This window comes from Ornithorhynchus anatinus, chromosome 15 (assembly GCF_004115215.2).
Source record: "Ornithorhynchus anatinus isolate Pmale09 chromosome 15, mOrnAna1.pri.v4, whole genome shotgun sequence".
Classification (NCBI taxonomy): Eukaryota; Metazoa; Chordata; class Mammalia; order Monotremata; family Ornithorhynchidae; genus Ornithorhynchus; species Ornithorhynchus anatinus.
The window spans coordinates 5,481,292-5,496,206 of NC_041742.1; the positions used below are offsets into that span (position 1 = coordinate 5,481,292).

The following is a 14,915-nucleotide window of genomic DNA, read 5'->3' on the forward strand; positions in this document are numbered from 1 at the left end:
AGGAGGCTTTGGTGACCTCAGATATACACGGCCCAAAGCAGACGGTGTCTCCCCGGACAGAGTGTCCATGTCAAGGGAACGGAACAGCTTTCTGGGAAATTGGAGCACGCTCCTGGACACGCTTATTTCCTTTGCTTACCAATCTCCCAAGCGCTCACCCACCCACAGGATCCTCCAGGTGGGAAACCCACTGGGCATCCCACCCCTGGGGTTGGGAAATACCTTCAAATAGATTTAAGGAAAAGAAAAAAAACCCCCAGGGACTGAGGGGCAGCCCCTGGTGATGACTTGCAATTGTCCAATTATGCGGTTATCAATCAAGTGCAGATTACCAGGTAATTAAAGTCAAAGACACTATGATTTTACCTGATAACTAAATATTAAAAAAAAAACAAATCCTGTAAACTCAGGGCCTTTTTCAGCAACTGGTATTATTTAGCTCCAGTGTGCAAGAAAAATGTGCAAGTTCTTCATTAAAAATGCATCTGTGAGTTTTGCCAGGAGCCTTAAGGGCAAGATTACACCACTGATTTAGAGCGAGCGTGCGATCGTGCGATGCTTCAGAGAGAGAGTGGACTGTGCTTGAGAAGTTGAAATTCCCCAAGCATCCTCTCTCTCCCTACACTAACTAGAGAAATGTATCAGCTTCACAGTCCAACCTAAGGGCAGCCCTGCAGAGAGATGAGCTAATACAGGCAAATTCCACCAATCCACCCTCATCGTCCCTGCCACATCCCTCCTGAAGAAGATACTCCTCGATCTGTTTCTAAAACCTCAGCCAGCTCTCAGCAGAGGCTGTTAGGAAGGAAGGAAGATGTGGCAGGATCAGAAAACCCACCTGGAAATAAACCCAAAGCCTCCCGATCTCTCTGATGGAATTGAGTTTCCGGAGTGGGGTCTGAGGTCCACGGACCCGCGGCTCAGAGATGGGCTTTGCAGCCCTTTCAGAATCATTCTTAAACCCTGACTTTAATCATTTTTGATAAAGGATGGAAGACCTCTCTGGTCGCTAGCTCTACTAAGCAGTCTCACAGAATAAGCATCCAAAAACCAGATCCAAGCTCAAGTGCATCAGAAACTCAGTGGGTGTTGTTTGAAGACGGCTCCCCGCTACATCAGCCCAGGCCTGATAAAAAAAAAAAAAAGCCCCCGTTTCTATGCCAGGTCCACCCGGGGATGAGCGAATGCACTTAGGCCTTCCGGCTACGAGCTGTAGTGTCTGGAGAGATTCTCTCCCTCCCACTCCTCCTGCTCCCCCGGCCTCTCAGAACAGAGCCCTGTGCTTGGATCATCGCAGGTGGTTCAATATTGCTCTGTTGACTGACGGGGGAAATGAAGGGGTTTTCGTTGGAGTCTCCTCCTCCTCCTGCTCGCTTGGCCCCGGGCTCCTCCTCTTCTTCCTCCTTCTCTGGAAAGGAGAGATGCAGGTCTCTGAGGTCCGATTCAGACAGGCTGGTGAGGCCCCGGTTCAGCATTCGGGAGCTCACGGGCAGGTCCTTGGGGAAGGCCAGTCCTTCTATCTCCTGTGGGGTAGGGGGAAAGAGGGAGTTAGGGCCCATCCAGCTGCACAGATGATCTTCCTGCCAGCCCTTCCCATGCACGGATTGGGAGCCCCCAGCGTCGGCATGACCTAATGGGGAGGACATGGGACTGCGAGTCAGGAGACCCGAGTTCGAGTTCCCGCTCTGCCACTGGCCTGTGTGACCTTAGGCAAGTCATAACCTTGCTGGGTCTCAGTTTCCTTTGCTGTGAAATGAGAGTAAGCCAAATAATAATAGTAATAATAATTATTATTATGGTCTTTGTTAAGCACTTACTACATGCTAGGCACTATACTAAGTGCTGGGGTGAATCAAAGTAAATTGGCTTGAACACTAGTCCCTGTCCCACATGGGGCTCACAGTCTCAATCCCCATTTTACAGATGAGGCAACTGAGGCACAGATAAGTGAAGGGACTTGCCCAAGGCCACAAAGCAGACAAATGACAGAGCGGGGATTAGAACCCATGACCTTCTTACTCCCAGGCCCGTGCTCTATCCACTAGGCCGAAATGTTTCTGTAATACCTGTTCTCCTTCCTCAAGAGAGTCAGGGATGGTGTCTGATCGGCTTATATTATGCCTACCCTACTGCTTAACACATAGTAAGTGCTTAATAAACACTATTATTATTATTATAGATTAAGGTTAGGGGATTTGCCTCTTGGCAGATACAACCACCTGGATTTCCTCAGGACGGAGAACAAGATGTTGACTTTTCTGGGTAGCCCAAGACCTCTGCTCCTGAAATGTTTCTGATCGCCACTAGGATCCTGGGGCAATTGGGTTTAAGAAGAGAGCAGTATCCTGCTCTCCCTCAGAGGAACCCTAGCCCTGGGACACCCTCCTCCCTCCCTTTGCCTGGCAGGGGAAATCGATGACCAGAACCATTCACCTGACTGGCCAATGATCATCATTTCGGAAGGGCTTAGTTAGATAGAAGAGAGAGGTCAGGGGTCTGTGATGTTGGGGGAATAGGATACATTACCAATTGACCTAAGTCAGGCGCTTCACTCCATCTAATGTGGCTTGGTACATTCAACGACACGTAAAATTCCCTACAAGATTGTTACCTTGTAGTGCCACACTCCTCTAGGCTGTAAATTTGCTGCAGGCAGGGAATGTGGCTGCTACAGTGTCATACTGTACTCTTCCAAGCGCTTAGTACAGTGGTCTGCATACAGTAAGCACTCAGTAAACACAGTAAGCACTCAGTAAATATGACCGCCTGTCAGACTAGGGCAGGGGGGTGCTTGGGGTGGCAGGGCAGGGCATGCTCACTGGCGTGGCCAGAGCTTGAAAAGGGGAACAGATCTGGCCAAACTGCAAAAGCTTGTGGACGTCGATATCCCCAAAGAGACTGCGGCGTTCCCTCCTGCCAGAGATCCTTTTCTCCAGACGGGCATCCAGGGAGTGCTGGAAAGAGCCCTGCTGAGTGGGACAGAAAACATGACAGGTGAAGGCCCTCACACATCACATCAAACCTCATCTCGAAGGCCCTGCCAGGGCCTCTGATCTTGTTTGTTCGAGGGCCGCATGAGTTTCCCTCAGGAGAGACTGGGTCCCCAAGGGGGTCCGGGGGGAGGTGACTCTGGCCCACTTGATGCTGCACCAGGCCCCGAGGGGACGGTGGGAAGGTTTGCTCGCCCAGCCCGGCCTCCCGCACCCCCACCACCCTCCTGGCCCACTGGACCCCTCTTACTAGAGGAGTGGGCTCCCCTCAGGTGCCCGAGGTGGCAGAGATCCCTTTGTAAGCTGTGTTCTGATTGGTGGTCAGGGCGGGGATGAGGGAGGAGTGAGGGAGGCTCTTGAGGCCCTTCCAGTTGTGGGTTTCAGGTTTCCTCCCTGAAGCCTGTCTCTACCTCTAGTGTCGTTACTGTGTCTTTAGAGCCCTCATTCGGTTCACCCCACCCTACCTCACCAATCTCCTACTCCAGCCCAGCCAGCACACACTGCCTCTCTAGTGCCAGCTTACTTGCTATGCCCTGATCTTGTCTATCTTGCTGGTGACCACTTTCCCACGTCTCCCCTCCAGCCTGGAACTCCCTCCCTCCCTCCCTCCCTCCCTCCCAGTAAGTGCTCAGTAAATGCGATTAAATTGAGGCCTTCCCTAATAAAGTCCTCTTTTCCCCCAGTTCACTCTCCCTTTTGCAATGTCCATGGACTTGGACCTGTGACCTTTAGATATATGACATTTGCCCTGCGCCTAACTGCACAACTCTTATATACATATATTTAAACTGTATGTTATAAATTATTTATATTAACTCCCATCTCCCCTTCTAGTCTGTAAACTCGTTATGGCTAGGGTCCACTAAATCTGTTGTACTCTCCCAAGTGCTTAGAACAGTGCTCTACACTTAGTAAGCACTCCATAAATGCCATTGATCGATTCATAGTTGTGCCTCAGTGTCTCTGCTGCTTTTCTCCCACAGCCATTCCTGGGCAGGGAGGCAGGGAGGAGTCCACCTCCCCGTTTTCAATATTTGGGTGGGGGTTTTGGGGGCGCTTACCAGGTGCTGGCTGAGGTTGCAGTGGCTGCAGCTACTTGTGAGCAGGGAGGCAGAATCTGGGCTGAGGATCTCAGCGTCAGGGGGTCTCTTACTTAGGGGTGTGAGAGCTCGGGGGAGAGCCCCCAGGTGGAGAGAGAATTCGCCATCTGTTCAAACAAAACTCAGTCATTCATTCAATTGTATTTATTGATCACTTACAGTATGCTGAGCACTCTATTAAACCCTTGGGAGAGTACAATATAACAATAAACAGACACATTCCCTGCCTACAACGAGCTTACAGTCTAGAGGGGGAGACAGACATTAATAAATAATAGAAATAGCAGGAGAGAGGATATTTTCCTCAAGGGCGGGGTAGTGGAATCCGACTCTATTGCAGTGCATTTTCCGAAGCACTTAGTACAGTGCTCTACACACAGTAAGCACTCAGTAAATGTCACTGATTGAGATAAGCTCGTTGAGGGGAGGGAATGTGTCTGTTATATTGTCATATTGTACTCTCCCAAGCACTTAGAATGGTGCTCTGCACTCAGAAAACACTCAGTGAATAGCAATGATTGAGACAAGCTTGTTGAGGGCAGGGAATGTGTCTGCTATATTGTTTTATAGTACTCTCTCAAGCGCTTAGTACAGTACTCTGCACACAGCAAGCACTTAATAAATACTCCTGATGGATTGACCTTTTTGGTTTTTTTCTTCATAGGCACAGTGGAGATTCTCCTCACTACTATCAAATGTCTAAATCAAGTATTATTTCCTGGGCTCCTACTAGGCTCAGCACCATACTGAGCTCTTGGGAGAATGCAATCAGTAGCAAAACACACATCGTTGCTCTCAAGGAGCTTACAAACACATGAGGGAGCTGGACAAAAGTTATTTACAGATAGAACAATCAGGAGGATGAATGAAGGCTGGATGGGAAGCAACAACACAGTAGGATGAAACAGTTGAATTACTGAATGCACAGAAAAATATATATGTACAGAAACAAAAGTACAAATAGATGTGTGACTGCTAAGCTGGTTTTGCAGTTAAGCCTATGATTTATTTGGACTCAGAGATAGGGATGATCTCCGAGTCCAATGAGCCCTTTCCTCCATCCGTTCCTCTCCATCCAAACTACTACCGTGTTAATCCAAGCACTTATCCTTTCCTGCCTGGATTACTCTAACAGCCTCCTTGATGACTTCCCGGCCTCCTGTCTCTCCCACTTCAGTCCATACTTCACTCTGTTGTTCCCATCAGTCCATGTTTCCCCACTTCTCAAGAACCTTCCATGATTGACCACCCACCTCCACATCAAACAAAAACTCCTCACCATCGTCTTTAAAACACTCAAATCACCCTGGCCCCTCCTACTTCACCTTGCTGCTCTCCTACTGCTAACAAGCCTACACACTTTGCTCCTCTAATGCCAGCCTACTTGCCGTACCTCCATCTCGTCTATTTTGCTGCTGACCTCCTCCCTCACATCCTGCCTCTGGCCTGGAATGCCCTCCCTCTTCATAACCAAAAGGCAATTACTCTCCCCCACTTCAAAGCGTTATGGAAGGCTCATCTCCTTCAAAAGTCCTTCCCTAAGCCCTGTTTTCCTTTCTTCCACTCCTTTCTGCATCACCCTGACTTGCTCCCTTTCTTCATTCCCCCTCCCAGCCCCACAGCACTAAAGTACGTATCTGTAATTTATTTATTTTTATTAATGTCTGTCTTCCCTTCTAAACTGTAAGTTCTTTGTGGGCAGGGAATCTGTCTGTTGTCATTATACTGCACAGAGTAGGAACTCAATAACTATTACTGAAAGCCTGATAGAGAAGCAGCGTGGTTTAGTGGAAAGAGCATGGGCTTTGGAGTCAGAGGTCATGGGTTTGAATCCCGACTCGGCCACTTGTCAGCTGTGTGACTGGGGACAAGTCACAACTTCTCGGTGTCTCAGTTACCTCATCTGTAAAATGGGGATTAAGACTGTGAGCCCCACGTGGGACAACCTGATTCCCCTGTGTCTACCCCAGTGCTTAGAACAGTGCTTGGCACATAGTAAGCGCTTAACAAATACCAACATTATTATGATAAAGATTGTAAGCTCCTTGAGGTCAGAAACCATGTCCACTATGTGACCTTGGGCAAGTCACTTCACTTCTCTGCACCTCAGTAACCTGATCTGTAAAATGGGGATTAAGACTGTGAGCTCTATGTGGGACAGGGACTGTGTCCAACCTGATTTTCTTCTGTCTACCCCAGCACTCAGTACAGTGTAAGCACTTAGCAAATATGATGGTTATTATTATTATTACTGCCAATCGCCTAGTTCAGTACTCGCCTCAGAGTGGGCGCTCAGTACGTGCTCCTGATCCAACCGTTCGCGGTCTGCGGTAAAGCTTCCAGGTAGCCTGGGCGGATACACGTGGGGAAGGGAGGGCCGCGGGATCCACCCACAGGCCTGGCACTGCCCCAGGTCCAACTCGGTGACCCCGGCGTGTGGTTGGAAAAACGGCTTAACTGGCGGGCTGCGCCTCCTTAAACAGGAAGCTCGGCGGCCACTGGGGTTTCTTCTCTCAGCCACGGCCCGTCACCCCACCTCCCTCTCCTCTCTCTGGTGAACAGGTCTGCCTGCTGAGCAACACACTCAGTTGGGCAACCCTCCCTTTACCCACAATCCTCCTGTAATTCTTCGCTTCAGCCCTGCGATCCAGGCTTCCCTGCTGCCTCCACTGGCCCGTGATACATTCAGGGCTGGGGGTTTTCAAAAACCTTGTCCCAAACTCGTCCATTTTTATTTCGTCTAACTCTCCTCCCTTCAAAGCCTTACTGAAGGCATGTCTCCAAGACGCCTTCCCTGACAAAGCCCTCCTCTCCTCTTCTCCTACTCCTTTCTGCGTCGTCCTGACTTGCTCCCTTTATTCATTCCTCCCTCCCAGCCCCACAGCACATATGCACAAATCTACAATTTATTTATTTATATTAATGTCTGTCTCTCCCTCTAAACTGTAAGCTCACTGTGGGCAAAGAATGTTTCTGTTTACTATTATTTTGTACTCTCCCAAGGGCTTAGTACAGTGCTCTGCACTCAGTAAGCGCTCAATAAATACGATTGAATGAAAGTCTATCTTGTCAGCGCCCCTTATCCCATCCTCCCCCTAGCCTGGAACGTCCTCCCCTTCCATATATGCCAGACCATCACTCTCTCCACCTTCAGAGCATTATTAAGATCACATCTCCTCCAAGGGGCCTTCCCCAATGAAGCCCTCTCTTCCCCGGTACGTTCTCCAGTGTGGCTTAGTGCAAAGAGCATGGGCTTGGGAATCAGAGGATGTGGATTCTAATCCCAGCTCCTTCACTTGTCTGCGTGTGATCTCGGGCAAGTCACTCAGCTTCTCTGTGCCTCAGTTACCTCATCCGTAAAATGGGGATTAAAAGTGTAAGCCCCACATGGGACAACCTGATTACCCTGCATCCACCCCAGCGCTTAGAACAGTGCTTGGCACGTAGTAAGCGCTTAACAAATACCATTATTGTTATCATACTATCTCTGCACTTGGATCTGGGACCTTTGGACATTTGTTATTCGCCCCACCCCAACCCTGCCACACTTACATACATATCTTTCAATGATATATTACAAATTATTTATTTATATTAATGTCTGTCTCCCCCTTGAGACTGTGAGCTTGTCATAGGCAGGGAACGTGCCTGCCGAGTCTGTTGCACTGAACAGACTGTTAGTACAGTGCTCTGTACATAGTAAGCGCTTCATAAATATGTTTGATTGATTGATTTGAAATATTTGGAGCGAGTGCTGGAGGAGAGCGTGTTTGGGCCAGCCCTCGTGGAGTCAGTTGGTCAATCATATTTATTGAGTGCTTACTGTGTGCTGAGCACTGTACTAAGCGCTTGGGAGAGTACAATACAATAAAATTAGCAGACACATTCCCTGTCCATAAGGAGCTTACAGTTTAGAGTGGGAGACAGACATTCATATGAACAAATCATTTATAATATTTAATGCCCTCGGGTAGACAGACAGGAAGACAAGTGATGAAATCGAGGATTGAAGATCTAATTGAATGTCTCTAAAGCTGAAAGGGATAGAGCAGCAGCCTGGCCTAATGGATAGAACATGAACCTGGGAGTCAGAAGGACCTGGATTCCAATCCTAGCTCCACCACTTAATGGCTTTGTGACTTTGGGAAAATCACTTCACTTCTCTGCGTCTCTGTTACCTCATCTGTAAAATGGGGACTGTGAGCCCCCTATGGGGCAGGGACCGTGTCCAAACTGATTAGCTTGTGTCTACCCCAGCGCCTAATAGAATGCCTGGCACACAGTAAGGTGCATAACAAATACCATTAAAAATGGTGGATGGGGGTGGGTCTGATCTTCAATATAGTTTTGACTTAGACTACCTACAAAAGATGACACATACATAACTCACCCAAGTGCTTAGTAAAATGCTCTGCATAGACTAAAAGCTCAGTAAATTCCATTGATCGACTGACAATTTAAAAAGCCAGAACAGTCTGGGGGCAACTCACTGAGAGTTGTTGACTACAGGAGCCAAACTTCAGATCAAGTTGAAGATCTATAAAGGGAGAGAAGTGTCCAACTTTCTCTGTGGCCAGAGAAGTCGAGTTACGTCTTAGGCCTCCACAAAGCTCTTCTCACTCTTTTTTTTTTAATGGTATTTGTTAAGTGCTTCCTATGTGTCAAATGTTGTTCTAAGAGCTGGGGTAGATACAGGTTAATTAGGTTGGACACAGGCCCTGTTCAGCTTGGGCATCACAATCTAAGCAGGAGGGAAAACAGGAAACCTGAGGCTTAAAGAAGTTAAGTGATTTACTCAAGGTCCCACAGTAAGCATTTGGCAGATTCAGAATGAGAACCCAGGTTCTCTGACTCCAGGGCCATGCTCTTTCCACTAGACCATGCCACTCCAGGGCATCTCCTCAATCTTTGGCTCCACCTTCTGTATCCCTGCCTCCCTCCTCCAGCGGAGAGAAGCGATCCCGGTGGAGCGTATCAGAACTGAGCTCATTTTGGGATCAGTTCTTACCTGGAGAAGCAGTGAGCCCTAGTGGAAAAAGCCCAGGACTGCGAGTCAGGATGCCTGAGTTCTAATCTCAACTCTGTCACTAGCCAGTTGAATGGCCTCAGTTTTTTCATCTGTAAAATGGCGATGAAAAACCCTACTTTAAACTGTGAGTCACACGTGGGGCAGGGGCTGGTTTATCTTATTCTTTTTTTCCTTTTATTATTGTATTTCTATTTGTCAAGCACTGTTCTAAGGACTGGGGTCATTACATGGTTATCAGGATGGACACAGTTCTGATCACCCTGTATTTACCCCGGAGCTTAGCACAGTCAGAAGCAACGTGGTTTACTGGAAAGACCCCGGGCCTGGGAGCCAGAGGACCTGAGTTCTAATCCCATCTCCACCCCATGTCTGGTGTGGGACCTTGGGCAAATCACTTAACCTCTCTGTGCCTGAGTTATCTCATCTGTAAAACAGGGATTCAATATCTTTTTTCCCTCCTACTTACACTGCGAGCCCCATGAGGGACCTGTTGAACTATCTACCCTGGCATTTAGTACAGTGGTTGGCATTTAGTAAGCCCATAACAAATATCACAATTATTATTTTTAAAATGACTACAGTTTTCATTACCTTTTGATCCTTTTCTCTGTCCCGATGTTCCAATGGGAGTTCGCTCTTTATGGGTCTTCTTTCTCCCCATTCCATCCGGGATCTGGATAATTTCCCCATGTTGGAGGGGCACATTGAGAGGTAAACAACGGTGCTCTCTTGAGCTCTCTTTTTTCCTGAATTCCCCCGTCTTCTCACTAGAATCCCTGAGTGGAAAAAAAAACAAACTCTGAAAGTCTACCATTTAACTACTCCAAAAGAAAACCCAGGCACTGAAACTGGAGATATATACACCAATGGGAAACCAATCATACTTATTGAGAGCTTACTGTGTGCACTGTATTAAGCAGATGGGAGAGTACAATATAACAGAGTTGGTTGATTCTCTTCCTTTCCACAACGAGCTTATGATCTAGATGGGGAGGACAATCTACAGAGGGGAGAACTCCACACTTAAGACAATCACCCTTTCTGTTCTGTAAAAAAGCAGGCCCTGTGAGTTTTCTCAAGTAAAAGAATTGCGAATGGATGAAAAAGTCCTCTCCTGCTTTAGTTGGTCAATTAGTCAGTCAATCATATTTACTGAGCACTTACTGTGTACAGAGCGTGGTACTAAGTGCTTGGGAGAGTACAATATAATAAAAGTATGGACAGATTTCCTGCCCACTACTAGCTTACTGTCTAGAGGGGGAAAGAGTAAAGTATAAGAATATTTACCTAAGTACTGTGGGGCTGGGATGAGTATCGAAGTGCTTAAGCAACATTATACAGAAAATCAGAACCCATGGAGAGAGCAAAATATTTGGAATTCCAAAAAGTTTAAGTGGGAGATACCAAGTTGATATATTTGGAAATTTCCTTCGGCCACACAGCCAGTTTGGTTCTATGATCTGTCCCTTACGAAAACATCCTGACTGTTGCTTTGCCTCAGAGGCATGAATTACACTTTGCGATGGAGACCAAGACTAATGATAATATTGGTGGTATTTATTAAGCACTTACGACATGAGAGGCAGCGTGCTACACATCAGGATAGATACAAGGCAATGCGATCGGACACAATCCCTGTGCCTCCCAGGACTCCTAGGCTAAGGTACAATTAGGTACGTATCAATAATTTATTTTAATGTCTGCGTCTAGACTCTAAGCTCCTTGTAGACAGACAATGTATCTACTAAATCTGTTGTACTGTACTCTCCAAATGTTTAACACAGTGCTTCACACACAGGAAGCATTCAATAAATACAACTCCTTGCTTGACAAGGAGGGTAGGGATTGTATCCCCATTTTACAGATAAATAAGCAGCATGGCCTGGTGGAAAGAGCATGGGCCTGGGAATCAGATGACATGGGTTTTTGTCTTGGCTTCCCACATGCCTGTGATCTTGGACATGTCACTTACCTTCTCTGTGCTTCAGTTTCCTCATCTGTAAAATGGGGAGTAAATCCTAATCCCTTCCAAACCGTCAAATGTCCACCCTGATCGTCTTTAGTCTACTCCAGCACTTAGTACCATGCTCAACACAGTAAGGACTTGATAAATACCGTAATTAGTATGAAGGAACTGAGGCCCATAGAAATTAGGTGACTTGCCTGATGTTACCCAACAAGCAAGAGGCAGAACAAAGATTAGAAGCCAGGTCTCCTGACTCCAAACCCCGAGCCCTCTCCGACTAGGCCTCTTTATCATCACTCTGGTGCTCTCGTGTTGTTGCTCTGCTGTTCAGGTTTGTTTTTCCACAGTGCCCCCCCGAACCCTACCTTTAGTCATTGCAATCTATTCTTCGCTTATCTCCAGAGCTGTGGTCAGCACTCTGGAGCAAATGGGGTTTTGAGAAAGACAAATATTTGGATGACAGGTGAACAGATCTCTCAGCAAAATGCCAATTTAGTGTCCATTGGCTCTTCAACACAGAGGGCTCCTTGTTCTCAGAGAGTGAGGGGAGGTGGGGGGGCTGGCTGACAACCACAAATCTTTAGAGAGCCCCTCGTGGCAATAATAGTAATAATGGTATTTTTTAAGTGCTTACTATGTGCCAAGCACTGGGCAAGAAACTTGCTTCCCAAACTCACAAAGATGCCACTTTTTTTTAAGGTATCTCTTAAGTGCTTACTATGTACCAGTCACTGTACTAAGGACTGAAGTAGATACAAGCCTTTCAAGTGGGACCCAGTCCTTGCTCCACATGAGACTCACAGTCTTAATCCCCATTTGACAGATGAGGAAACTGAGGCACACAGAGATCAAGTGACTTGTCCAAGGTCACCCAGCTGACCTATGGTGGAGTCAAATGACTGGAATCCCACCCTGCTAGGTTTTTGCTCCTGTGTGCTGCCGACAGAGGCAGTGACAAGCATGGAACATTCCTTTGTTCTCAGAAACTGAGGACAAAAGAGGTTTAGATTGGGAGCAGCCAGGGAAAGGGTGTGCTCCTGCATTATACCCAAATTTCAAATTTTCTCGAAGGTGGAATGAAAGAGGGGCAGGGGTTTTAGTGCTGGCAATGAGGACAGGTGGGAAGGGGACAGATTTCAAAGAGCTCACAGGCCAGAAAAATCACTATTTTAAACCCTTCCTCTAGACTGTAAGCTCATCCTCCAGATGGTAAGTTCATTGTGGGCAGGGAATATGCCTGTTTATTGTTGTATTGTACTCTCCCCAGAGCTTAGTACAGTGCTCTGCATACAGTAAACACTCAATAAAAATGACTGATTGAGTCTTTTCAGCTCTGGTTAGAAACTCTCGGGTTTGTCAGACATCTGTGATGGGGGAGTTTCTCCCTGACTCACTTTCTCTATTTTTTTTCCCTCTCTTTAGATGGTATTTGTTAAACGCTTACTATCTGCTGAGCATTTTATTAAGCGCTGGGGTAGATACAAGCTAATAAGCTTGGACAAAGTCCCTGACCCATATGGGGATCACAGTCAATCTCCATTTTACAGATGAAGTAAACAAGGCACAAAGAAGCCAAGTGGCTTGCTCAAGGTCACACAGCAGACAAGTGTGAGAACCAGCATGACCAAGTGGCTACAGCACGGGCCTAGGAGTCAGAGGACCTGGGTTCTAGTTCTAATCCCAGATCCACCACTTTCTGCTGTGTGACCTTGGGCGAGTCACTTAACTTCCTTGTTACCTCAGTTACTTCATCTCTAAAATGGGGATTTAGATGGTGAGCTGTATGTTGGACATGGATTGTGTCCAAACCTGCTTAGCTTCAATCTACCCCAGCACTTAGTACAGGGCCTGGCACATAGTAAGCACTTAAAAACCATGGGGAAAAAAAGACGTAGAGTCGGGATTAGAAGCCCTGTTCTCTGACTTTCAGGCCTATGCTCTTTCCACTAAGTCATGTTACTTTCTCCCTCTCTGCCACCCTCCTTCCCACCCTGTTCCCACCCCTATTCATGCAGGCTCCCCTGAACTTGTAGTCTTCGCTTTGAAGGGAGAGAGATAAATTACCCAGCGATCCCACCAGTAGCAGGTTTTTTCTTCAGATGGGGCAGTCTCCCCCAAGAGAATCCAGGCTGGCTCATTTTCCTGGCAGGTTCAGGATCTGGCCTTGGATTTCCCAGGCCCTTCACTTGCCTGTCAGGATGACTACAGGCCCCTCTACATCTTCCCCTCAGCATAGTGGTCCTGGATTGATGGCCTCTGGGGCCCAGGGCACTCCCGCCATTGTGATGGGCCCAGAATGTTGGGGACAGATTCTGAGGGAACCTCCCCAGCTGGAAAGCTTCACCCAGGGAAAACCAGTGTGGCTTAATGGGAAGAGGCCAGGCCTGGGAGTCAGAGGCCCTGGGTTCTAATCCCCACTTTGTCACTTGTCTGCTGGGTGACCTTGGACCAGTGACTTCACTTCTCTGGGCTTCAGTTACCTCACCTGTAGAGCCAGGGCCTGAGAGCTAGAAGGACCTGGATTCTAAGCCCAGCTCTGCCACTTGTCTGCTGTGTGACCTTGGGTAAGTTACTTCACTTCTCTCTGCCTCACCTCATCTGTGAAATGGGGTTTAAGACTGTGAGCCCCACGTGCGTCCAACCCGATGATACTGTATCTACCTCAGGGTTTAGAATAGTGCTTGGTACACAGTAAGTGCTTAATACCAATATTATCATTATTATTAATAATAAAATGGGGATTAAGACTGTGAACTCTATGGGGTCTGAGGACTTTGTCCAGCCCAACTGCACCTACCCTGATGCTTAGTATAGTGCCTGACACATAGTAAGCCCTTAACAAATACCACCGAAAAAACTAACTCCAGAGCAGGTCACAGCTATGCTCTGCTCCCACACAAATTTTCCCACCTTGATGGATGCAATTTCCCTGAACTAGCCTGTTGTAAACCACTATCACCAGTGAGTCTACCCAATCTTGATTCTCCTCCCAAAAGGGCCAAACGAAAGAGAAGCAGTGTAGCATAGTGGATAGAGCATGGGCTTGTGAGTCAAAAGGTCAAGGGTTCTAATTCCAGCTCAGCATTTTGTCTGCTGTATGACCACGGGCTAGTCCCTTCACTTCTCTGGGCCTTAATTCCCTCATCTGTAAAATGGGGATTAAGATTGTGAGCCCCAAGTGGGATAGGGACTGGGTGCAACCTGATTAGGTCGTACCTACCTTAGAGTTTTGAACAGTGCTTGACACAGAGTAAATGCTTAACAAATACCATCATTATTAAATGAAAGGGCACCAGTTTCCCAGAACCTCCTCTCCCATTCCAAGTCAGAGTCAAGGCCAGGGGTGAGCGGGCACTTACTCATGGGATGTGATGGTGGCCAGCAGGTTCCATTTCAGCTGCTGCCCAAAGGTCCCCACGGGTGGCCTGCCTGAGGTCCGCAGCCTGGTTGTCTGGTCCGAGGAGCTGCTTAAGACGTAGCCCCCGGAGCCTCTTCCCAAGTGCTCCGTGCTTACGACCCGGCTGCTGTGGGTGAAAGGGGGCTTCTGGGAACAGCCCTGAGGAGACACAGGCGGAGGGACACAGAGACCACCCAATTGCACCCCTGGAAGCTCCAGGTGGGAAGAATCTGTACTTTGTGGGCAGCGAATGTGTCTACCAAGGCTCTCCCAAGCGCTTACCATAGTGTACTCAATAAATACCACTGATTAACTGAAGGCAGGGATAATATCTCCATGTTACAAATGAAGCAGCAGCATGGCCCAGTGGAAAGAGTATAGGCCTGGGAATTAGACAAACTGGGTTCTAATCCCAGCTTCGCCACTTGCCTGC

General features: G+C 47.7%; 1 protein-coding gene across 1 annotated transcript in view; it reads right to left on the reverse strand.

The window, feature by feature from the left end:
- Nucleotides 1-950: 950 nt before the first annotated feature.
- The window catches only part of LOC103168766, a 35,607-nt gene continuing 21,642 nt past the window's right edge, over nt 951-14,915 (reverse strand). The window contains exons 11-15 of the mRNA XM_039914261.1: nt 14,445-14,641; nt 9,711-9,895; nt 4,052-4,197; nt 2,820-2,969; nt 951-1,523 (exon numbers count right to left, since the gene is read on the reverse strand). Of these exons, the coding sequence (XP_039770195.1) occupies nt 1,191-1,523; nt 2,820-2,969; nt 4,052-4,197; nt 9,711-9,895; nt 14,445-14,641 (1,011 nt within the window). The 3' untranslated portion in view covers nt 951-1,190. The remainder of the gene's footprint in view (nt 1,524-2,819; nt 2,970-4,051; nt 4,198-9,710; nt 9,896-14,444; nt 14,642-14,915) is intronic.